Consider the following 25,371-nt stretch of genomic DNA (forward strand, 5'->3'; position numbering starts at 1 on the left):
TCCGTGATACCCGTGGCTCCCCACGCCCACCCTCCCGCGGCTCTTTCATAAAAAGCATGTGAACCGTGGAAAAGCATGTTTTTGAGCAATGTGTTTGGTAAACATTCGAGAGGCTTCTCCGTGTGGTTATTCTGAGTCTCTATTTCTGTCATTTGAAGGAGCAAAACATCACATGATCCATCAGCTGATCAAACCACACATAAAACAGGATGTAGAAGAAATCCAGAGACAAATGTACCAAAAGGCCCTGTCGCCTGCCCTTGAAAAGACCTTTTAAGGTCTCAAATTCACTGGGCTAATGTTCAAAGTGAGAGAGATATTATGTAATCCAAATAACCCCAACTCCAGTCAGAGTCAGAAAAGGGGTGTGTGTGTCTTACTGTCTGATCTCGAAAGGGGAAAACAGTGGAGAGGGGACGTTCTGAGTTGACTTTCCTCCCACGAGGGAGGCTGGAGCTGTCAGCAGCCTGGGCGAAGCAGGCCACGGGGAGGTGGGCTGCTTGGTCACCGTGTTGTTTTTAAGTCACTCTTGCCAAGTCCCGGTGATGCCCAAATGTTTTTCCCTCTGCTTCACGTACGATCGGCCAGGGTCCCTCAAAGCCTGCGTCAGGTCAGGCACCTGCACAGACAGCGTGGGGCAGGTGTTCACGGGGGACCTTGAAGCTGTTACGAAACTTCAGCCCCCTCCGCTACCAAGTCTCACCACAGCCCGTGTGTGTCCGCAGAATCGCACGAGAGCCCGAGGTAGAAGTGGTGTCCTTAGGACGCTGGGGACAGACCAGCCCACCTGGCTTCGTGGAAATCCCGCGGCGCAGGGAGACCGGTTGGCCCCGGGGGTTTTAGAAGCAGATGTTCTCCAGCCATGCACAGGGGGCGAGAAAGGGCTGCCTTTGGCGTTGGGAAACATCACGGCCAGGCCCACTCTGGTTCCCTGAGCACGGGGGACCCGTGGTTTGGATGGACCAGCTACCAAGGGGAAATTCAGACCAGCCTGCTGGAACGAAGGAGGTATGAGGCGGCCACCCGCGTGAGTCCCCCGGTCCCCGCAGCGTGGACCAGCCGTCACGAAGCAGGCGAGTTGTCGCCCCACCCCCCCACCGCAGAGCCGCCCCCACCAGGCTCGGGGCAGCAACACACGGCTCCTTGGGGCCAGGCTGTGGTCAGTTTGCCGGATGATGTCCCGAAGCACAAACACCCAGAGCCGGGATGACCAAGGAGCTCATGGCAACCCTTCCCGAATCCGGACAGAGACCCCCATGAAATGATTCTGTGTGACGCGGAGCAGCCGGTCCTCACCCATCTAAGAAGAGCTTAAACGCGGGGGGTCTAGAGCCTGACCCTCGGAGCTCTCACGCCGTGCCCACCGCACAGTCCCCGCGCACGGAGAGGCCGACGCCATTAGCCCCTAAGGCTCCTTCCAGGGCCGTCGCGCTGCGTACGATCTAGGATTTGGAGCACACGACAGGATGAAAGATAAAATTACCTCCTTCTTCGTCTCAGATCTGAACATTAGCAGTGAGGCAGAATGGCTCTGTTTTTTTTTTTTAACGAAATGAAGTCTGCGGGGAGTCATTCGACACGTGCTGCGGCTGTCCACTGACCAGCACTGCGGTTTCGCATCAAAACTGGGGCAGAAGTTTTGGAAACCATTCACGTTAAAACATTTGCACAGCCTTGGGTCAGAAGTGACTGCAGAGGTCAGTATAAAATACATACAGAACTTGAGCAAGTGCTGCATGTGTATTTAATAGATGGAACTTTCTGCGTGGTTAAACCAATTTCTAGATGCTTTCCTTCTTTGGTTATTGCGGGTAGTGGAGCTCACACTCACGAGCTGTCAAACGGTTTTCACACTCTAATTTTACTCTAAGCTTAGATCTGGCATCCGGCTAAGACTGCTCTTAGTTTCTTGATTTTCTAAACTCTGTCAGCCTATTTATACATCCCAATTACATGGTTTCCTAATTCTAACTGCATTTCCCTTCTCTGTCAAACATATAGGAGGCATTAAAATTTTGCCTTTGCCTAGGTGGCTAACCCCTCTAGCTGCTGGGTTATTTCTCGAAACTCCCTTATTTAAATGTGACCTATTGCTTCAAGTTATAGTCTATGTGAAAATGAATTCTGACTTCCCGGCCTTGCGGTAATATTGAAAGCACTTCTCTGAGGCTCGGCTTCTCCCCACCGCTTCTTGAATGGGGATACCCAGCTTAGACGGGTGTCAGGAAAGTAAGAAGGCCAGAACCCAAAACCCCCTCCTGCCCACATCTAAGAGATTCTTGTTCTTATCGATCATTGTGTGAAAAGCATGACTCTTCTTTAAAATGTGGTGTCTTCACCTCAAAGAGTGATGGCGCTCATTCTTTGAACCTCCCATGAGAGATTACAGAGAGAAAGGGTTTTACCACACACCTGTAATTAATAGGGTTGGGAGACTTCCACTGCCCAGCCTGAGGCTGCTTCTGCTTTATTCCATGTCTTTGGGTTAAAATCCCAGGTCTCTTGCCTCAACCATGCTTCTCTGTTACCGCCTCTAACACTGCCATGTTTTTGAGTCAAAGAGGTCAATACCTTTCTTGCCTTTCATGGCACTTAGGCTGTGTGGCCTGTCTTCTTGCCTGGCTCTAAATGAATCACATGATTATCCACCCAGAAACCTATTCCATGACACCCCTGTCCTGCACCATCAGGTCCCGCTAACCCCCAGCAGCTCTCTCTTCTGTCACTCTCTCACATCTGTCCCTCCTCTGCATCCTCTTTAGTGCCACTGGCTTAGCTCATGGGCTCCTGGTCCAGATGCTACAGGAGGCTTCTCCAAGCTCATCTGTCTCCCTGGACTATGATGTAAATGACACCTCCCAGAGTTTTTGCAGCGCACAACCTGCACAACCATTCCCAGTAGCTTTGCCCACCTCTCCTCACCTTCACTCTACATCACACATTGCAGAGGACTTCTATTGTTCATACTTGTCTTCTTCATTTATGATGGCTGAGAGCTTTTAATTCAGAGGCTGTTAAAATAAACCATGAGATGGTTCATGGTTTTGAAACACCTGCCTCTCATCTCTTTGCCTATCTGTAAATTATCCCAAACCGCCTACACCCACATGCTATACAACAGTAGCAACAGTCCAAAAGGTTTACCTTTGTGATGGGGCAGTTCAGATATATTCATAGATATGATCTACTGGGCTTTTACATTAGTATCATGGAGAAAACTATGCCCTCTTCCAAATTAAACTTTTCAACTCATAAAGGCAACACTTGAGGGCTGGGGGGGGGGGGGAGTTTGGCTTTGTTTGTTTAAGTCACCCCATGAGCTCCAGGCCTCTTATCTGAACTATGCAAGCCAATAAATACTGTGCTAATTTCACAGCTCAGTACACAGGTCTTTGCACAAAAAGAAAAGAACACACACACACACACACACACACAGAGGAGCTGTGAATCCTCATTCCATCTCGGCTGCTGACTAGCTTGGAGTCAGGCAAGTTATCAGATGCCTCTGGGTCGGCCTTCTCTGCTGCAGAACGAGACCTTGTCCATTCTGAGCTAGCGTGGTGGTAGGATTTGCAGAGCCCGATGGCCAGCGTCGCGGGCCGAGGAGAGGTGCGTGTGCTGGGCCTCAGCCAGTGACTCGACATGCGCTGATGCCGGCCTGCTTTTGGCCAAGAACCACCACCATGCAATGACGGCCAATCTCGTCTTCAGTTCAGAGACCTCAGATACCCTTGAGTCCAAAGGCCAAGACAGAAATGAACAAACACGATTCATACCCAACTGTATGCCACCCGCCATGTCTTCATCTGATTTCCATGCAAAGCTCGGGTGCCATGAGGGCCGGCCGCAGCAGTCCGTCTCCCCCAGCCCCTGGACACGGTGAGGACATGTGCTCGCAGGTTCGTGAAGCAAAAACCCAGATGTGGTTTCTTCACGGGTCAGGCAGGGCCACGTCCCACCCCAGCCGCTCTGCCTTTCTGCCAGACGCTTCCCTGCTCCGCTCTCCGCCTTCCTCCCCCTGCAGCTGGGGTGGCCACAGCTGCAGGATTCCGCTTTCTTTGGAAAAGAATATAAATGGGCCTCCACACCCCAGGCCTGCTGCCACCTAAGTTGGGAATCCAGTTCTGCATGCTGCCGGGCGACCCAGTCGGGCCTGTCTCTAGTTCCCAATATGCACTGGTGATCCCCAGGGCAGTTTTTCCAGTCCAGACTTGTTCCTACATTTCAGACCAGTGACCTGCTAACCTCTCCCAGGGGTCCCAGACGGGCCTAGGCCCTTCAGGGCCTCTCTGCACACTTTCTCACCACACTGTCCCTGCCTCTTCTGGATTTCCGTCTAGATGAGTCATTATCACCCACCCAGAAGCCTCCTCCATGCCCCTCCCTTCCCTCAACCAAGTCACAAGTTCTCTCTCCTGGTAGCTGTCACTTCTGTCCCTCCTCTGCATCCTTAGTCCTTCTGGCTTAGCTCAGGTGCTCCTGGTCACCCAGGAGGTTTCAGGCCCATGTGTCCCCCTGGGGGAATGAGACCTCCTGGAGTTTTGCAGTACACAACCTACCCAACCATTCCCAGCAGGCTGATCACCTCCCCACCATTAATCTCCTTGCTTTTCCAAGCTAGCCAGGCATCCCTCTCACTCTAGGCATTGGGTTGCTGTAACGAGAACCTCACACTTCACATGATAGACACTAGACTGAGCTTGGGCTCCATGCCGTAAACAGGGCCCAACCAGAAAGGAGGATGCTAACACCCAGTGAGAAGCAGCATCATAAGGGTAGGAGGGGGAGGCGGGACTCCTGCAGGAGCCCCGCCTCCTGACCAGATGTCTGCGTGCCCCGCCCATTCCAAACCCTGTTCCCTCTTTCATCCACACCCACTGTGAGAGCATAAAAGAACAAAGAGTACATACTTGAAAAGATCATTTGTAGAGACGGTTTCTTTGCAGAGTTATACTGAGCCCTTCTCCTCCTTGGGGATGTGTGCACATACGTGATTTGGGGCGGGGCGGGGGCAGGGAGGAGCTTGACACCTTAAGCCTAGAGAACAGGGCTTAGAAGAAGGAAGCTGGAGGGGTTGCTGGATTCCTAGGAGCTGCGGAGGACGAGCTGTGGGTAGGAGAGAAGATTAGCCACGTCGAGCTGTGGGTAGGAGAGAAGATTAGCCACGTCGAGCTGTGGGTAGGAGAGAAGATTAGCCACATTGAGGGAAGTTCTCACGCAAGGCTGAGCTGGGAGCTGGAGGAGGGGCAGAGGGGTCTGCTCCTGCTCCAATGCGAGAGGCCGGTTGAGGCAATCAGTGACTACTCGTGGCTTTGACTCTTAGACGAGATGGGGTATCCCAACTTCTGAACAGGAATCACATTGGGCAATGTAAAATGACCATAAGGTTTTTGAGATTTTAGAGAAAGACAACACAAGAGCAAGCTGGAGTCGGGGGTGGGGGGCGGAGAGCAGAGGGAGAGGGAGAGAATCTCAAGCAGACTGCGCTGGGCACGGAGCCGGACAGGGGGCTCAATCTCAGGACCCTGAGATCCCAACCTGAGCCGAAATCAAGAGTCAGATGCTAAACCGACTGCACCTGTGCCCCCCGGGTGCTCCTGTAAGCTTTATTATCCGGGGGTGCTCGGGAGAATCATGGATGTCCACAGCTGAGTTTTCATCCAGGGGCAGGGGAAGTTCTACTGATTACTCTTGAACAGTGGAAGACAAAACTGCTTTGTAATTCCGTCCTGCCATTCAGATGCACATGAGCTGTGTTAAATTTGGGGACAGTTGGGAGAGGGCCTGGGGAAGGACAGGGAGGGAGGACTGGGGCAGCTCATCTTTGCATCTGGAGTTTGGAACTGGGCAGGCACTCTGCAGAAAAAGGCGGCATGTGCACCTTCCTCCCTGGCATATGCTAACCCCAGGACACTTGCACAGCAGTTCCCTTCCTGAGAGGGCCTCCCCTCCAACCCCACTTCTGGTTGGTGAACGTCAAGCCCTCCACGAACTAAGATGACCTAAGCCAGCTAGCTGTCAGTTGCGATCAAAAGAGCTCAACATGGATGTGTGATCACCCGTTAGCCTTCCCTTCTCAATGTTTCCTCCCTTAAATCTTTTTGTGAAACACAGAGACAAAAACCAAAGGTACCCTCACAGATGACAGTCTAGTTAGAAAGTATGGCAGATGGGCAAAGGACATGAGCTCCCAGAAAATGACCCATGAATGGCTTCTACAAACAAAAGCAGGTTCAGTCGCACTCGGTACAGGAACACAAACCCGATCTCCAACTACCAACTCCGCAAAGATCAAAAACTATGATAGAGCTCAGCGTGTGCAGGGGCCTAAGGAAATCGGCGCCCCTAGTCCCCAGTGGACATGTCCATCCAAGGCACCTCTTCAGCGGATACTGCCGCAAGATGCTTCAATTCAAGGGCACCCTCAACGAGGGAGATTAAGGTCATGGGTGAACCTGGACAGGCAAAGCAGGAAAGAAATCCAAAGAACCGATAAATATCTAGGAAATACCATTACCATTACCAGAATCAAAAGCCAATTAAAACTAGTTGTCTCTCTCTCTTTCCACTTTTTTCCTTGCTGAATGGTCAAAGTTAAAAATAAATCCCACCTAGTATCACTGGGGGAACAAGGGAGCAGGCCCTCCAGCACCTCCTGGTGAGGCTGAAAATTCTTATAACTTTTTTGGAGGGTGGTTTGGAAATACATTTCAAGAGCTTTATACATGTTGAATCTAGAAGTGCCTAAAAAGGTTCATGAATGAGAATGCTTATTTATAGCACTAGTTATGATTATGAAAACCAGACCTATTCAGGGGCATTAAATGTATGCTTTTAAAAGATATTTTTTAAAACCTTAATAGCATAGCATGTTCCTCATGACCTGACACAATCAGGATGTGATCTTCAGGCATTAGCCAACAATTACTGTGGGGTTGGCCTTTTGTGTTCTGCGTTCTCGTTGAGATTTTTGGAGGTTCCATCTCCCCCGTGAACAGCACAGCATGTCACAACCTGAACGCATCTCACCTGCCCTAAACTACGTTTTAGTACTACTTGATCTGGGGAGACAGCAGGAACTGTGTGGAAGCCACTGTCCTAGGCTACAATAAATACGCTGCATCGTAACACGAAACTTCTCAGCCACCCTGCCACAGCAGAGGGCTGGGCGGCTGGGTGGGGGAAAGACAAAAAAATCCTCACACACTCTGGGAAGCTGGGAAGCCTGGGTCACTCTGGGCTTTTCCACCCCAAAAGCCAAAATCTGTTCTGCCTCTTCTGGGCCAGAAGTCTAGAGTGAACCCTCCAGATCCAGAAAGTCAGAAGGGGATTACCAGGCCACCCACTCTGTGCCCAGACAAGAGGCAGGGGTCAGAGAAGTGGGAAGGGGAGACCAATAATTTAGACGCCCTACAGAAAGAATGCCCAGAAGGTCTCCAGCAAGACAGAGAAGTGACAACGGACTGTTGAAATACACACCCATCCAAACTACAGATGACACAGATGGTATTTTATCATTTGACGGGGTAAACATATTCTGAGGGCTTCCAGGACCCACAGCCTGCATCCCTGGTTTTCTCTCCGCTTGCAGGGCAGTGGGAGGCCATGGAGAAATGCCAGAAACACGGCCCTTAGACTGAGAACACGTGATTCAGGCAAGCGGAGGCAAAGTGTCTTTATAGCAGATGTCTTGTCGACTAGCCCGCCGAATGGTGTGGCGGAGGAGGAACGCGGTCTGCTGCTGCTGTGATGATCCCAGGAAGGTCTCCGGCTTCCCACTTCCCGCCCGGGGCTGCTTGCGGCCGGACGCGCACCCCAACAAGCGTTCTCCCGCGGCGCGGCACCATCCCGCAAACAGACTCCCGGACTCGGTTCTCAGACTCACAGGAAGGCAGGGCTGTGCTGACTCAAACTCCCTTCTCTGACCCCAGGACTCCCTCTGGGAGCGCGGTCCTCCCCGCTCCGATCATTCCCTCCCTTCAGGGCCGTCTAACTCGCCCGCAGTGCGGACCTTGTCGTTCCCACTCCGCCGCTCCAAGCGCACGCCCGTCGGTGAGCACCCAGAAGGTCACAGGCCCCGCAGGCCTCTCCCGGGCAGGCACCCAAGGCTGGGTCAGGACTGCGGCGGCGGCCTGGCTCTGCAGACCCCCGGGCCATGGCTGGGGGGCTCGGTCAGGGCCATGGCTGGGGGGCTCGGTCAGTGCGCGCGCCCCACTCCACACAGCGGCCGAGAGGCCTGGCACTGCTCCCAGCCCCGGGGCAGGAAGAGGCGCCGGGGTGCCCCGCAGCACTGACTGCTGGATCCGGCACTGTCAAGCCCCGGGGCAGCACAGGCCCGTCCGGGCTGGGGACAGAAAGTCACAGCCCTGGGCCCGAGTCCCCCGGAGTCCTCAAAGGCAACACAGCAACACAGCCAGGCTTCTAATCTTTTATTTTCTACGTTTATTTTTGGTTATTTACGTGTACATCCCTCGGTGCCTGCGTTTACTAAAGGGGATCCACAGTGAAGCCGAGTCATGAAGTCACAGAGGGAACCCCACCCCAGCCCCCAGGTGGGCACCCCCACAACCGCAGGTGGGGAGCTCGGCCCACACGGACAGGAGCCTCAGGAGCGTGTTTCTCCGAGCACAGGTACTCGACAAATCTGACATTTTACAGTGTAAACAGACTTCGCTAAACGGGCCCAGAGGAGCAGGGCCAGGCTCACGGGGGTGAGCTCCCTGCCATGCCCCCCGCCCTCCCAGCTCAGGGCCCCCGGGGAAGGAAGACGCGTCGCCAAAGGCGGAAGTTGGTTGTTATCCTCTCCCAATTCACAACACAGAAAGGCAGAAGCTGCTAAAATGCAGGTAACAATAGCAAAACATTCTCTGAAAACAACGAAAATGAGGGGGGAGCTCACTGGATACATTCATTTTGGCTTTGTGCCCACGTGGGGATACCGAGAAGCGAGCGCAGGTCCCGCGGGCGGCGGGGGATCCCGGAAAGGGGACCGTGTGTTAGCACCATTTACGGGCACACGATCAAGGCGTTTATTATAGAAAAGCTCTTAAAATCTAAGCACAAAAAAATGATTTTAAGGTTCACAATTAAGCTCAACCATCCCTGGTTACTAGGAGAATGACGGCTAAGACCACAGGTATTTCAAGGCCTGTATCCTCTTCCTTCTATTAACCACGTTCTGACGACTTCGCTCCTGACCCAGGCTTAGACCCAAGAAATCAACGTGACTGACGAACTCCAGCGGGGGTTCTTCTCCATGAATAGCCCTGGCTAGTCCTGAGTGTTCAAAGGATTTAAATACATAGGAGGCCAGAAGGCCTGGGAACCAGAGGTGTGATATGACCAAATGGTTTGCTGATACAGAACTTCAGTGCAATGAACACATCCATAGTTCAGACCGAATTAACCCGCTCCCCCATTCCTAGTAACGACTTCAACTGACCATGGAAAGAGACAAGGGGGTAAGTCCCCTCGGGCCTCCGGAGAGCTGCTGGGCCCAGCAAGGCCTGGTGCAGACATGCTGACATGCACCGGCCCCACGTGGGCAGGGCCCTCACCTGACCCTACTGCACCCCTCCCCTGCCAGCCCCCCCCCCCCCCGCACCTCCCCCCAACCGCCCACCGGACCAGTTTGGTCTTGTGCTTTTCCAGGCCTCAAGCTATAAACTGAATGACAAAGGCTTTAATCGTCAGCTGCCCTCGTCTGCTCTCCGCACAGCGTCTGCTCTCCGCACAGCGTGGCACTGGCTCCCTGGTCTCTCGACCTCCCCAGAAGAGATCACCGGGGTTTTCCAGAAGAGTTAAGCATTGAACATTGCACATCTGTGAAATAGGAAACTTCATATGTTTTAGGAAAAGTGATGTATCCACGCACAGAAGTCCTTCTACTCACACAGATTTTCATCCAAGTGTAACACGGGCCAGGAGGTCAGTCAGGTATTTGATGTTTGGCCTTTGGGTTTCAAGTAGGCTCCGCAGCTGACACGGAGCCCAGTGTGGGCAGCGACCTGAGCCTAGACCGGGAGTCTGGCATTGAGTCAACTGAGCCGCCCAGGTGCCCCTGTTGTTTTAAGTGATATTTTTATTCTAAAATCAGTTCCTCCTTCGATTCACTTCTTACAGTTCCTTTCGCCAATTCTGCAAGGGACTTGACTCTGCCCTGCCTTTTCCTGAACGATCTGGGGTTCTGTGCCTTTCACACACTTCCCAGATGCACCTCATATACACTGAGAACCTCCTTTTTGTTGTGCTTTAAGTAGGCACAGGCTTTTTTTAAAAAAACATTTATTTCTGTGTAAGCCTAGAGAGAGGATTCCTGGAGGTTTAGACTTCTGAAAATACTTCTGGGTTTCCAAGGGGGAGTACCTGCAAAGTACTGCTTAATAAAGACAGAAAATGAAATATTCGAAATGTTATTTTAACATCAGAAAGAGGAGGCAGCGGGTAAGTGTGTTGGAGGCTGAAGCATGGGCAGTGACAGCAGGAGGGACAGCAGGAGTAGCAAAGGCAGGAGAGGTGGCGCACACAGCTGTTCGCAGGGAGACCCAGAGACCCGGAGACCGGCAGGAAGCAGACCACGGACACGGAGCGACACAGCACCTTGGTGGGAGGGGCAGGGCAGGAGGGAAAACAGCCTCCAAAAAAGGGCGGGGGGGCATAAAAACCCACAAAAGATGCTTCTTCTGACAGAGGTGTTAAGACTCATGTGGCCTGAGACTTTTACCTGCGAAGCCCTACAACTGGAAGGAACTGAGCAATGAAAGGATACCAAGACGATGCCTGAGAACTTGCCTCAGATCTCACTTAACTCAGTGCCCAACACAAAATACAAAGGAAGCACAGCCAATCCCATTTGGTGCCTCTAAAACATTTTCTGATACGCTGTATTCCAAGAAGAGGAAACTCAAACACTTCAGGTCAAACCCCGCCTAGGTCCGGAGCACAAGGGCAAACCCACACCTTGGCCTCTCAGCCTCCACGGTGGCCCTCGCTGTTCCCCGAGCGGGAGTGAAATCAGTGCGAGCCGTGTGTGCCGAGTGTGCCGTGTGTGCCGAGTGTGCCGTGTGTGCCCGAGCTAAGCTCCTCCTCCTAAGAGGGGAGGAGCCAGAAGAGGGCCTGAAGAAGCAGTGTTAATTCCAGGGAACCTGCTACAGGGAAAGTCTTTCAGGTTTAAATGTGCCTTAAAGAAGCTCAAAGGTGTAAGTCATGCCTGCTTAAGACGGAGATCATCTTTCTGCCGAGACCCTCGGGTCGGGACCTCTGAACTCCTGCAGTGAGCTCTGCGAATGAGTAAGCTCAGTGTAGTCACCACGGCTTTCTCTTTTCCTAGGACACTGTATCCTCTTAGAGGCCCCTCTAAATCGGTTATCCTGCATCTGGTTTGGTCTCAATACAATTTCTTTTCTGCTACTATCCCACGAGCAGCCCATGACCAGGAATGATCCATGGCATTAAGATTGTTGGCAACTGAAGTTGCATGTTATAATGAAGAAACGTTATGTTTTAAAGCCAGCCAATCACTTATATTTCCCGAAGTACTGTTTCTTTGAAACCTTTGCCTCCCCCATGCTGCGATCACACTAAGCCTGTCCGACAGGCTGGGCGCAGAGTCCCGCAAGGCCCTGGGTCAGAGAGCTGCTTCAGCGCATGCTTTCAAACGGGCATCACTGCGGTGCCGAAGACCACAACTTCCACACGCTCTAACAATGTCACACATGGGAACAAGAAAAAGTATGCATGTAAACAATTAAGCTGCCCAAAAGTCCAGTTCAAGATCACGAAGATTAGAACATTTTCAAAATGCAAAGACAGATGGTCACGAGTATTATTAAACTGAATAGCAGGTGTGGACCAACAGTGAGACTCAATGCACCCCCTGGAGGACAGAGACCCCCACTGCCTCGCGCCCCAACACTAACTGCTTTAAAAATGTTCAAGAATGAACAGTAAGCATTACTGTTGTACAATTACAAATACTGAAATGAAGCATCATAGCCAGTAAGAAGTCATTATTATTTCTTTAATTTGGCTTCTAGGCACCTCCTTATTCAAGGCACCATGACGTTTCACAGTGAAAAACAGAGCCTCTCCGACACACTCAGGCACATTCAGAGCAAAACCCAGTTCAAACAGTCTGAAGAATGAACACCTCCCGAAGTGTGGGATCATGGATGAGGTAATGGGAAAATACTCATGTAACAGTCTGCATAGTTTTTTGTATGTCCTCTGAGTTTTCTCAAAACAATTTTAATTTTTAAGTATAAAGCAAAACTTAAATCTTCAGAAAAGGCCCACCACTCCACCCAAACATGTGATAGCTTATTAACTACACTAAATTGAACCAAATCAAGATTGTAACTGTTACAAAATAAAGGTTGGTGCCTCAGGGTGCTGCTACCTTCACAGACGCGGAGCCCAGGCAGGAGGGGCTGACACAGCACTGCAGCGATGTGCCTGGTCCCGGGGAACCACGGACACGGCCTACGCCCCCCGTGGACGACTCCGGCCCTAACCGCACGCAACCAGGCCTCCAGGCGGCATCACTCACCAACAGGTACGCTCCCTCCTCCCTCACGCCTCCCGAAATCAAATCACACACCGATGCGCTAGTCCCCACTTGTGTACTTAATTTTCTACTTGCTTCCGCTTCACCTTACTCAAGAAAAATCTAAGACACTTCGCTAGGACTCACCCCCCGGCGGGAACACGAACTTGGCAGTGGCAGCACCCTCAAAAGCATCCCGAGGAAAGGGCACAGGAAGCCCTAGATCCAGCTTCCCCCCCACCCTTGAGCTCAGATGAGAGGCCTGAAGTCCTGGGGCCCGGGCTTCCTCCTCTCAAAGACCTGGGGAGTCGCCGCGCTCTCCTCACTACCCAGCGGCGCACCTGTGAGACCGAGAATCATCCACAGCCCGACGCCCGAGCTCAGCTCCAAGCCGTGCCCCCAGCTGACAGCACAGCACCTGCACGAGGCACCAGACCAGCTGCGGCCGTGACCTCAGGTGCCTGTCACGTTCTCAGTCAGAGGTTTCAGGTGCCGTCGCATCCCTCCTGCGTGTGGCTCCTTCTCCTTTTAGCAACTCCTTTCTGGACCCAGTTTTTAATCTCCTATAAGACAATCTGTTTAGAATAGCTTTAATTAATATGTAAATCCAAACCACTGATCAACAAGACTATCAGAGGCCGCGATGACTGCCCTGGGGACAGACGCCCTCCAGAGTTAGGTCACGTAAGCTCAAGTGCACAGGAAGGGCCTACAGACACCCACTATCACCAACACGACAAATTACTATCTTAGAAAAAACGGAGAGCCAGTTTACAATTAAAAAGAGTTTGATTCTGAGACATAAAGAACACATTTCTTTCCAAAATGAGTCTCCTCTGATACCAGAGATTTGCTTTACAGAGAAGACGCAGTCTGTACCTCCCACAAAGTGCTCTAAAGGCCCCTGAAACGTACTGCATCCAAGATGAGGGAAAACACTCGGTTAATTCTTATCAGAAATTGTCCTCCGAACAGCCCCGTCCAGCCCGGCTCACAGGGCCCAAGAGTTCCCACAGGCCATTCCAAGAGACCCGGAGGCCCAAGGCCCGAGCCAAGCGAGGCCCGTGTACTCGGCCGCGTGGCCAGGCTGCCCAGGCGCGCCCCTCACAGACTCGTCTCCTCGCACACTCTGACGGGGACGTTGTAGTGCCGGTCGTCCTCGGCGATCAGCGTCACCACCGGCCAGTCCAGGGGCGGGTCGGTGGGGTAGACGGTGACGAACTCCTCCGTGCTGTACTTGGAGAGCCGGTACACCTGAATGGTGTGGCGCACGGCATAGGCGAGGAGGAACATTTCGACCTGGGGAGAGAGCAGAGAGCTGTGCGGACGGAAGCCGCCACGCCAGGGGCGGCTCGCCACCTGCTCCGGCCCGAGCTGGGGGCGGCTCGAGGCCCGGCCACCCCGCAACCTCCCTTCCTCGGCGCAGGCCCGGCCCCCAGCCTTCTCTACACACTTGTCACAAATAAGCAGACCGTCAAAAGTGGGCTGAACATCTGTGACGGGACTTGTATCCAGGATACGTGAAGAACTTTGATAACTCAACAATTTAAAAAAAAATGACCAGTTTGAAAACTGGGCAAAGGATCTGAACAGAAAAAAGACATTAATCCAAAGAAGTTATGCGAGTAGACAAGGAGCACAGGAAGAGTCCTCAGCCGGCCGCCCACCAAAACCACAGAGAGACGGACCCCCTGCACTCCCACTGGAACAGCTATCATCACACAGATAATAGTGAGGCAGAACTACTTAACAGGTACCACGTTTTCCTTTGGGGTGACAAAAATATTTTGGAACTTGATAAATGTACTGAGAACCACTGAGTTATATATTAAATAATTTATTAAAATATTAAATATAAAAATATTAAATAATATATTAAAATAATTAATTTTGGGTGCCTGGGTGGCTCAGTGGGTTAAGCCTCTGCCTTTGGCTCAGGTCACAATCTCAGGGTCCTGGGATCGAGCCCCGCATGGGGCTATCTGCTCAACAGGGAGCCTGCCTCCCCCTCTCTCTCTGCCTGCCTCTCTGCCTACTTGTAATCTCTGTCAAGTAAATAAAATCTTTAAAAAAAATAAAATAAAATCAATAAAATGGTTAATTTTATGTTACGTGAACTTCAACTACGGAACAAAAGAAGTATATGCCAGGTATCTAGCCAAGAGAAATGAAAACATGTGTCCGCACAACAGGATTACTCATAGTAGCTAGAAAGCAGAAAGACCCCAAACGTCCGTCAGCTGATGGACTGCAGTCTGTCCACTCGCTGAAATACTGTTCGGGACGTGTGCTGCAAAATGGACAAGTCTTGAGAACATGAAGCCAGGGGAAAGAAGCGAGCCACAAAAGACCACATATTATACGATTCCACTTTTACAAAATTTCCAGGATAGGCAAATCTACAGAAACAGAAAGTAGACTAGTGGCTGCCTAGGGCTAGGAGAGGCAGAATTAGTACCAACTGGTATAGGGGCTTTTTTAGGGTGATAAAACAGTTTAAAATTAGGTTACAGCGATGGTTGCAAAACTCTATAAACACACTAAAAACCGCTGGGCTGCACACTTCAAAAGGATCATCTTTTTGGTATGTAAAGTTTATCCCGATACAGCTGTTATGTTTTAAAAATGGGACTCGCCATTACAGATTTTGTGAGGACTCTTCAAGAACGAACTTCAGTCCAACACGCAAACCACCGTGCCCCAGGCTCTGTACAGAAGGGAAGGGCTGCAGTTCCGGAGACAGAAGGAGCCTATGAGCTCCTATCTCTGAGCACAGATACTGTCTGAAGCGGTCCTCTTCAATTTCAATCCTGCCTGACGGGGCCGGGACCATGAGCCTTTCCCCTTTGCTACATATCACAGAGGCTGTGCTTTGGATGGACAGCCTTAAATGCTACTTTCGTAGCTGGCTACTCCACCAACAAAGACTTAAGCTTTTTGAGATGACACAGGGCGCACACACCAAAGACAGGACAGGGTGGGTGTGGTGTCAGGGGACAGGAGCGCACTGAGTCTGGGTCTGTGCGCAGAACTCCAAACTTAGCATATGCGTAAAAGATCCCAGAGCAGGCTGGTCTCTACTGGCCAAGGTGACTCCAATTCTATTTTTAAGGACACTACCTAATACAGCTCCAGCTGCCATGATTAAATAATAAGACCCTTTGCTGCATTTATTTGTAGCCTTCCAGGTGCAAGGGTGCTGATCCCATCCAGCATCCTGCGGAAGCAAGTCCAGGCTGAAATCAATGTGGTGGTTACAAAATGAACCCACAATTCTTCTGCCTCCTCACTTGATAAGGTGGGTGGGACCTGATGCTCTCTCCCCTCGAGTGTGGGATGGATTTAGTGACTTTGTTTTTAATGGTGTATATAACAGTATGTAACTTCCAAGATGAGATCGTAAAGCACACTGTGGCTTCCTCCTTGCCCTTTTCTTGGCTCACTTCACTGTCTGGGAGAAACCAGCCATTGTTTCCCAAGGACACTCAGGCAGTGCTATGGAAGGGCCCATGTGTCAAGAAACTAAAGCCTCCTTCTAACCACCCCGGAGGGTGCTGCCAGCAGCCAGGTGCTGCGCCACGTGGGAAGTGGATCGTCCAGCACAGTCGAGCCCTCGGGAGACTGCAGTCCTGAACAACACAGGACTGCTCCCTCCTCAGACGCTGAGCCAAAACCACACACCTACGCTGCTCCAATTCTTGACCTACAAAAGCTGTGATACAATGTTTAATGATTAAAACTGCCAGTTTGGACTAATACACATTCAAAGGCACAACTCACCTGTTCAAGGCCACCGGTGTGTCCCACCTGGTTTAGATGGTTCCTTAGCAGCTGTCCAGGATCATTCGATGTGTCCCGAGCAAACAGAAGCACGGAGAAAAACGGTACTTCCTTTCCCTTCTCTTTATCATCATATAGTTCAATGGCTCTGTTTAGCATTAGAAATTTTACAGCTTCATAGAGGCTATATTCCTCTTCCTCATTTGTGAACAGTTCATCACAAGCTAACTGCCTTGCTTCGGCTGTTCTCAGTTCCGCCAAGCCTGCCCACTACAACAAGAAAGTTACGTAACAATTAAACGCCTGCTCTAAAAACCCCTGGTATATTCCATACTATGAGCACAAAATTATTTTCAAAAGTAGGCGACCACGGGTCATGTACCCATGCTCGCAACATTCAAGTTTCTAGCTCAAACAATGGTACTCTTTAGACCACACAAATTCCTTACTCAGCTTCTCCCCCATTAGCATGAAACAAAAGTACAGTGCACTAAGGAGAGGCACTGATGCCATGGGATGGAGCTTTCAACTGCCCTAACTTCCAAGACGATGAAACTGGACCAATCGGAAATAACTTCCGGAGGAGCGAATAAGGTGCATGTGTGAGGGCTGTGTGTGAAGCTGGTGGGGGGTAGCTAAAATTATACCTCCCCTTAAGGGGCTTACGGGAGGGAGCACTTACCACCTAGAAGCACCAAGCCAACCTGCAAAAATGAAGATGAGCAAGGAAGACTGTGAGGGCTGCTGAACGTTAGGTTTACTAAACTCATCCTTCTAACGCCCTAAAAATAGACATGGAGTTTCAAATGAATACATCCACGCAGGAAATTTTTATTGACTCCTGCTTAAGAAAAAAGCAGAGTCCTAGGAATACAGCTAACACAGGCAAACACTTTAGGTGAATGAGGAAACTCTATAAACACATGTGCTTTTAAATTAAAGTGAATGAAGACGAGAGATACCAACACGAACTAGTCCTTATGAATAACCAGTAACCATTGCCCCTCTCAGAAAGCCATTAAAATTCTAAATTCAACAATGAATTTTAATGGCAATGACTGTACCACAGGATTCTCTTCTATATGTGGTTGAAAGCTGGAGCATCTCTTATTTTCCAGAAGTAAACCCAGTCAGCAGTCAAGTGCATGGCTCTAGAGTTACAGGGTCAGGATGGAATGAAGGCCTTGCTACCAAGCAGCTGGTGGTTTTTGCTGGGCATTAACAGACATCGGGACCTTAGTTTCCTAATCTTTAAAATGGGGATAATATGGCAAATTCTTGGGAGAATTAAATAACATATGAAACATTTAGCGCACAGCCTGGCACACAGGAAGTACTAGTAATGCTGGCTTGGATTACTAATGAATAATTTTAATGTTACCGTAAATTGGAAACACTTAAACCATTCCCCAAAATAAGGATCTGTTTACAGCACACATAGCTAATACAGCAAAAATTATAATTTCACAAGACTTTAAAAGAGATGAAAAAGAAACTGTCACCAGGGCTGAGCTGAAGAGCCTTCCTGTGCCCCCACACAGCCAGAGCCCTGCTCTCAGCTCTCACCTACCCTAGATCCTGGGGTCCCCAGCCCCTGTAAACCCCATGCTCCATTCCAAAAGGCAAAGAGAATACAAAGAATCCCTGTTTCCTTCTCCTGTCACAAGTTTTTAATTGCTAGACTTTCCATGAAACACTTATGTTTGTAAATAAAAACTAGGTTCTAGAAGGTCAAGGCCCTCAGTTCATTCACTAAAGAATGTATTTACCAAATGCCTATTGTGGTCAGGCTTGGTGCTCGACACTGGGTGAAAGGGAAGGAGCAGGACAGATCCTCATGGAGCTGAAAGCCTAACCAGGGGGCAGACCGTACTGGATGAAACGGATCAACACCCAGGGTAAGCGCTAAAAGACTCCTGAAGGCCGGCTGATGCCTCCTTACCAGGCTCCCCGCCATCTACAAAGCCTGAAGCAATCAGCAGGCTCTCAGCTTGGGGTTCCTGGTGGGAGAGCTTCAAGCTCTTCTACGGCAAGCAACCCAGCAGTCCGCATGGGCCAGTGTCCAAGCAGGACCTCCAAAACCCATGGAATACTCCAGAAATGGAGTATTTTAATAACCAAATCACTGGGAATCAGTGTGCCCTATAATTCTGTTTCAGAGAAACCCTCAGGACACTTTTCAAAAGACAAGTTACTGGCATGCGTGGGTGGCACAGTCGGTTACGCATCCAATTCTTGGTTTCGGCTCCAATCACGATCTCAGGATGAGATCAAGGACGCCCCACCTTGGCCTCTACACTCAGTGCGGGAGTCTGCCTGAGAGTCTCTCTCCTTCTCCCTCTGCCCTTTCCACTCGTGCTCTGTCTAAAATAAATAAATCTTAAAAACGCCTGGGTGGCTCAGTTGGTTAAGCGGTTGCCTTCGGCTCAGGTCATGATCCCAGCGTCCTGGGATCGAGTCCCACCTGCTTCTCCCTCTGCCTCTGCCTGCCATTCTGTCCGCCTGTGCTGGCTCTCTCTCCCTCTCTCTCTCTGACAAATAAATAAAATCTTTAAAAAAAAAAAAAAATGAAGACAAGTTTCTGACAATCATTCAGAAATGAAAACAAGTCTAGTAAACAGGGAGAACTTAAAACATGAACATAGTTGGAAAGGATTTATAAATACGCATTCACGTCATTGATAATACCCTTAAGAAATAGAGACTAAATACAGACTACCCCTGAACTTGTTAGTATGACTTAAAACAAAGACCACATTTAAGGTTTCCTTTTAAGAAAGTTAAATGTTTCACTAAACATGATAAATGGTGTTGTTATTTCTCGATTTTACCACAGACTTCACAGGAAGGGTTTATGTTCATTTAAATTATGTTGTCTAACTGTCGGCCACGGACATTTGGCAATGCACTCCGTGAGGACTAAGAAGGAGTCTGCTGGGACGAACAGGAGTGAGAGTTTTGCACTTCCCAGAGGAAAAAACACTACAGATTCCAAACCTTCTTCCTTAGCAACGTGAGGGACTCCTTAATTCTATCCACCAGGTCCTCGCTTTTCCCCTCAAATTTCAGTCCAAGTTTCCACTGCTTGATCCAGTTGTATTTGCTTATGAGCTTTTCCGGTAACTGGATTATCAGGAAACAGAGAGAAAAAGAGGTGTTAGCGTTCCAAGAAATCCACCACAGGATCCCACAAAAACCACAAAGCCTACAAAACCTACCTTTGTTTCCAGAATTAATTCCCGCACGTTTGTCTGCTGGAGAGAAATGGTGGTTCCGGCTGAGATAACAGAGGCACAATCTACCTTGCTCAGCTCCCACCACACCCAGAACATTCCACCAGCACTTTGCGAGGGGGACATGAAAGCAGCATCCCCCACACGTCTTCACAAACCACCCAGGTAGCTACTGGGGTCACGGACAGCCTCCCTGCCACTCCCTAAAGCCCAACTTAGGAAGGGCTTCGGGCAGGAAAGATGGTCCAGGATCAAGTGAAAACCCGACTCTTTCCTGATTAGAAAAACACGGCCTAACTTCCGATATTACCACATATCCTCAAAAGCTTCAATATTCACAAACACAATGTGTCTCTAGTTTAACTGCCTCATCAGTACAGTGAGACAAAACCACAGCAGGGAAGGGGAGGGGGGACAGGGTGTTAACAGCTGCAGGGGCTCCGCTCATTAAAGAATTGACAGCTGAGCTACTCCTTCCTCGGTTCCTTTTTTTTTTTTTTCCTGGACCGTGTTTTATTTTGTTTTCCCCTAATCATCCACAGAATCTGGAGTCTGCCAGGCAAGCTGGGACACAACATGACGGATGACAGCATGGGAACTCTGACACCCCCCTTTCCCCCAAGTCCGGGGTGTGTCAGGAGAAAATGCATCATAAGGCTGGGCACAGGCACGTCCCTTCACTGCTGAAACACCCAGACAGGAAGAGAAAGTCCACTGAGTCAAACGATCAGGAGAGAAGAATTCATTCTCACAGCATCCTACGTGGAACGTAGGCTTGTCTCACAGTCAAAAATAGTTTTAACTGAGGCCTCCTATGCTCGGTTCCCGGGGAATCTAAGCCTTCAAAGGCCCCTTCACAAAGGGTGACTCCAGGTCCACCTTCTCAACCCGCAGCCATCCTGGGAAACAAAGGTGGTCTCATTTCCGCAAAAGCCAGCACCATGAGGGATGTACAGCCTGCTCTTCAGGGAAAGTTGCCGCGGTGACGGTGATTTACACTAAGTCGGGAGTGGCTGCGCTCTCCCCGTCTTACCACCACCAGCCCAGCTCCGTGCCCACAACGCCCAGCATTTGGGCATCAGGTAGGTGGTTCTGCGGGGAACCTTCCATTCGGGTTCTCAGATGTATCACCAGAACCTAAAATGCCCCCAAGTGGCAATAAGCTGAAATCACAGCTGGGCACAAAGAAGCGTGCGGAGCGGAAATACCAGACGGTCAGCTGAGAAGTGGGGTAGAGAGAAGCCTGGAAGACCACTGGAGCCTCACGTGACCTTGCATGTACCCCAGCAGCAGTCACCACACACAACTGCACCACTTGGAAGAGCCCCAAGTTCTAACTACGTACAGCGAAACCCTGAAACCTTGTTCCTTCCACACACTGGGCAAACCGTTGCCAGCCTAATGACCTAGTTCAGGGTTGTAGGCCTCTGGGAGATGTGGAGATCCTGGAGAAAGTCCAAAAAACGAGGTGTGTGAAAGAAATAATGAGAAAAGAATAATGCATTTGCAATGATTAATTCAAAAATAGAAAAGGAGATCTAACCTTGAATGCTTTCCAGAGTCACGGTACACAAAACACACATACACACCCACTCTTCTAGGACACACAAAGAGACAGGGCTTTTGTCAGAATAAGAGAGATTTAAGCAGGTAACAAGATTTAAACAAGAAACCATGATTGGAAATATTTCAAAAATAAGGTTGGTAATTAGCTTCGATGGAATTTCATTTGTGCCTATACTGTAAAACCAACTGCTTTCTCCAGGAAGCGGTCTTTAACTCTTGACATCCTCACCATGATTAAAAGGACTGTGGGGTAACAGAGATGTGTCCCCAAAAATAACTCATAAAAAAAGAGCTCCAGTAAACAAAAACTGTCCCAAGTATCGCCTGCTCATCGAGACGCTCTGTAACATGGTAAACCTGGAAACCAAAGGATCCCTGCCCTGACCAACACTCCCTCTCAGGGACCAAGGTGCTGCCCTCAAGGTTAAGGACAGTCAGACCAAGCCACCTCCAATGCTGGCGTCAGGGTCAGATGATCAAGTGCAGTTAAATGCGGAGACTGGGACCCGGACAAGGGAACGCAAGCAGGGCAGGACGAGAGAGGCAGCCAGGGCAAAGCTCCGCCTCCCAGCACGCGGTGAAGCCAGGCCAGAGGAGACGAGTGTGGGCAGGACAAGGGTCTCTTTCACTGAGCTCAGATTAAGGGGAAGTTCTCTCGGTCTAGCCTTCCTCTTTCCCTCTAATGTTCTGAAACCAAGGACATTCTGGAAGAGAGGGAAAATGGCAAAATGCTACAGAGAACATATTTCAACCTGCAAACAGAAGCAGATCAGCCAGCTAAAGGGCGCCTGTGCCGCAGTGACAAAGCAGGGCTTCTGTGGGCTTGCCCCAATTCTCCATGAGGTCAAGAGATGCCCAGCAGTGCACGGCCTACAGGCGACCGGCCGACGCTGGTTCTCAGTCCAGACTCACACACAAACTTAGGTGCCCCAGGACCTCTCTGACCCCAAAAGCAGACGAGATGGGTTAATGTAGAGCCAGTGCCATTCAGGAGGCCCTAAGAGTGCAAAACTAGATTCCCTTCAAGCTGCCTGCTGAGAGCTGCTTTTCTGTGTCCCCGGAAACGGTCAGCATTCCCACACTTCTAGAAGCCCCATGGACACACAATAACAAAAGGTGCTTGTGCTCTCAACCGACCAGGACAGAAGACTGTCACCGGGCATGGGGTAGTTGTCAGAGGAGGCCCTGGGCATTTTGGAAGGATCAAGGATCAGGGTAAATGGGGACAGACCCACTGTCACTGGCTCTGCCCCAAGTGTTTACCATGGCAAGCCTATGCCATCTTTAACACAAAAAATGTAGCCTGAGCTTGAAGGGAGCACAGGGTTTTACTTACTATGACGGGACACATCGTACTCTGATGTATCAGGAAAATGAGTAAGAAATGACTTTCATCCCCCAATTCCTGTAGGACTGTCTTGTTTGGCAGCAATAAACTATCCCTTGATTTGCGTGTCTTAAGCAAGTATGTTACCAAATATATATTTTATAGTAAAGAGGTTACTTATCACAGTCACATGAGGAGTACTGGAGATGGGGAGACCCCACTCCGGAGGCCAGGTGGTCCAGGTGCCCTGCCACCAAGGGGCACCCCCCCGCCTCCGTCTGCACGCCTGGTTCTGCCAGTCCCGCTGCCCCATCACGCACACGCTCAGGCCCCTGTCGGAGTTGGGCTTTCCGAGGGAAGACCGGCAGAAGGGCCAGAACGAGAATAAGAGTGCAAAGGCCTCCATGGCCTGTGCCCTTCAGGCCATGTGACCTCTCGTGTACCTAATCTCAAGCTTAGAGGACAACCAGCTTCCTCTAAAAGCATCTTGATTCCAGGCAAATACCCCGGCTCCTTCAACAGTTCCCGAACAAGAGGAATCATGTCGGCCACACTCCCATCTGTACTGAGGACACGGGCACAAACCCTCAAGCTGGGATGGTCACTGCCTGTGGTTCAGAAGTGTTCAAGACAAGGCTTCATTCTCACTGGCAGCCACACGCCATGTGGGCTCGGACTGAGCTTGCCGTCCATCCACCCTGCTGACCTCTGTGAGCCGCTGATCAGTTCATCCTGATGACCTCTGTAAGCTGCCGTTAAGGCAGATCTCCCACTGTGAGAACTCTTGGGTTTTGTTCATGTCTATGGTGTGTGTGTGCGTGCGTGCGTGCATGTGTTTAAGCACGGTGCTTCCAATTTTCTTCCGATGAACGTCTTACTATCAGTTCTGCCCACCAGACACTCTGAGATATTCTATCAGCCAACCTATCACGTGACTTCATCTGACACAGGTCACAGACACAAGCCATACTGACACGACACCCTAGGGCGCCACTACCACACTGCCGGTTTAAAACTAAGGCCAGGCACGGGACACATCCCATGACCCTGACCTCCCAGGAAGCCCATCCTGGGGTGACACGCGCCACCCCCTACACTGATCCTCTTAGCACAACGCAGAAGGCGCCCATTTCTTGAACTGGAGCGGAAACCACAGAATGTGCATTCTATAACCCCGCCAAGGCTCTCAGATGACCAGCGTACGGCGCACTTACTGCAGACACAACACCGAAGCCAAACAACCCCGAAGTGCTTTTTACAGACCACAAACACCAGCTCTCAAATTCGGCAGAACCGTTCAAATACATTTTACCACGTTTCTCTTCTGGTATATTGCAATCATTCTTGGTCACTTTATTATGGAAAATCATCTCTGCCACCCAAAACCAAATCAAGCCGCACGCTGACGTCATTCTGTGGACAGTACCGGCACCCGGCCCCGGCTGAGAAGGGAGCTTTCTCACAAAAACGATCGGAAACACGACGGACTCAAACCTGCGGCAGCAGCGTACCAGCGTGAGCTCCGGGTCCTGCAGCCAGGGGGGCAGTGCCGCCGGCTGGCTCATCGCCTGGAACAGCGTGGCCCTCAGCGCGCAGTAATTATCCCCGCGGACGCGTCTGATGGAGGTGAACTTCTGAGACACTTCCTCATAGCCCTGGGTAAAAGCATCAAAGAATTCAAAATGGTCATTACTGACTTCAGACCATATGGAAAGCTTTATTCCCATGGGAAAAAACAAGCCTCTGATCACCGGAAGGATGAAAACAAGGCTGGTTGAGTCCCTCACATAAGCCATTCTAACTCCTGTCTTTCCTAGTCTAAAGAAATAACCAAATGTTAATACTGTACAAAACATCAGCATATGTAACAGATACAACACACAGGAACACATAAATATATCGTTTATTAATGATTATTAATAATCAAGATTAATAAACATTAATAATCATTAAGACCAATAATTACAAATTATCATTTAATAAAATATATCAAATATTATGAAAACACTAGCCAACCCCGAGGTCAGGAGTTACAAGTCCCTCTCTAAACAACTGTTATAATACCCACATATTGATAACCAACATCCTAAGGGGGTTAATCTGCATTAAAAGTGACCCGAACTCTAATGAAGAGACAGGAAAGAACAGAGAGAAGTACTAAGTTTATACCTCTGTATTTTAAAAATTTTTTTTTAAAAATCCCAAGTTTCCATGGTATAGCAAAAACAGTCCACATGCTAGGAGATGTCTGGATAATTCTATCAGACTCTTTACAAAGTGGATTTTAAGCGTCATTTGGTCTGGAAGCAAAACGAGGACATGAAAATGTTGAGTGACATACACGCTGTCACTCAGAACAGTCATCCAAACGGACCGCTGTGAAGCATCCTCTGCAAACAGCCACCATACAATGGGCCACAGGCACAGGACCACCAGATTTCTCTGGCGGGATTATGCTGGCGCATCAGATCAACCTGCTGCCTTGTGAGCTGCACTAGCCTCGTTCTGGGGGCCCTTCTGCTCCTCCTGCTCCGCCGTGACCATCACCTGAGACTCTTCTTTCTACCCTGCACTTACACAAAGGAAGGAGCATCGCCCTTGTCGTGGGGTGGGCGCCATGCAGACTCTGCCCAAGCACTGGGCCCTCGTTATTAGCTGTTCTCGAGGTTCGAGTCATAGGATGACCTCAGTGGGTGTGAGTCGAGTTTTCATTCAACGCTCCAATCGCTACAACATACTAAGGGCCAGTGACACACCTTTTCCCTTGGGCGGGCTCCTGGTCACCCTCGGAATACTGGCGACGGCTGACCCAACCGGAACTGCATTTTCCAAATGCATACATCACTCGTGCTATTTCCAACTTCAACAGTTAAATTTGGGTTTATACAAACTTACTTCCAAAAGAATATCCAAAACAAAAT

At 50.1% G+C, this 25,371-nt stretch overlaps 1 protein-coding gene across 1 annotated transcript in view; it reads right to left on the reverse strand.

Annotated features, from left to right (window-relative positions):
- Positions 1-11,998: 11,998 nt before the first annotated feature.
- Positions 11,999-25,371, reverse strand: part of OTULIN (OTU deubiquitinase with linear linkage specificity) — a 28,032-nt gene continuing 14,659 nt past the window's right edge. The window contains exons 4-7 of the mRNA XM_044233711.1: positions 23,962-24,105; positions 19,322-19,447; positions 16,325-16,594; positions 11,999-13,843 (exon numbers count right to left, since the gene is read on the reverse strand). Of these exons, the coding sequence (XP_044089646.1) occupies positions 13,649-13,843; positions 16,325-16,594; positions 19,322-19,447; positions 23,962-24,105 (735 nt within the window). The 3' untranslated portion in view covers positions 11,999-13,648. The remainder of the gene's footprint in view (positions 13,844-16,324; positions 16,595-19,321; positions 19,448-23,961; positions 24,106-25,371) is intronic.

Source organism: Neovison vison, chromosome 1, assembly GCF_020171115.1.
Source record: "Neovison vison isolate M4711 chromosome 1, ASM_NN_V1, whole genome shotgun sequence".
NCBI classification, from domain to species: domain Eukaryota; kingdom Metazoa; phylum Chordata; class Mammalia; order Carnivora; family Mustelidae; genus Neogale; species Neogale vison.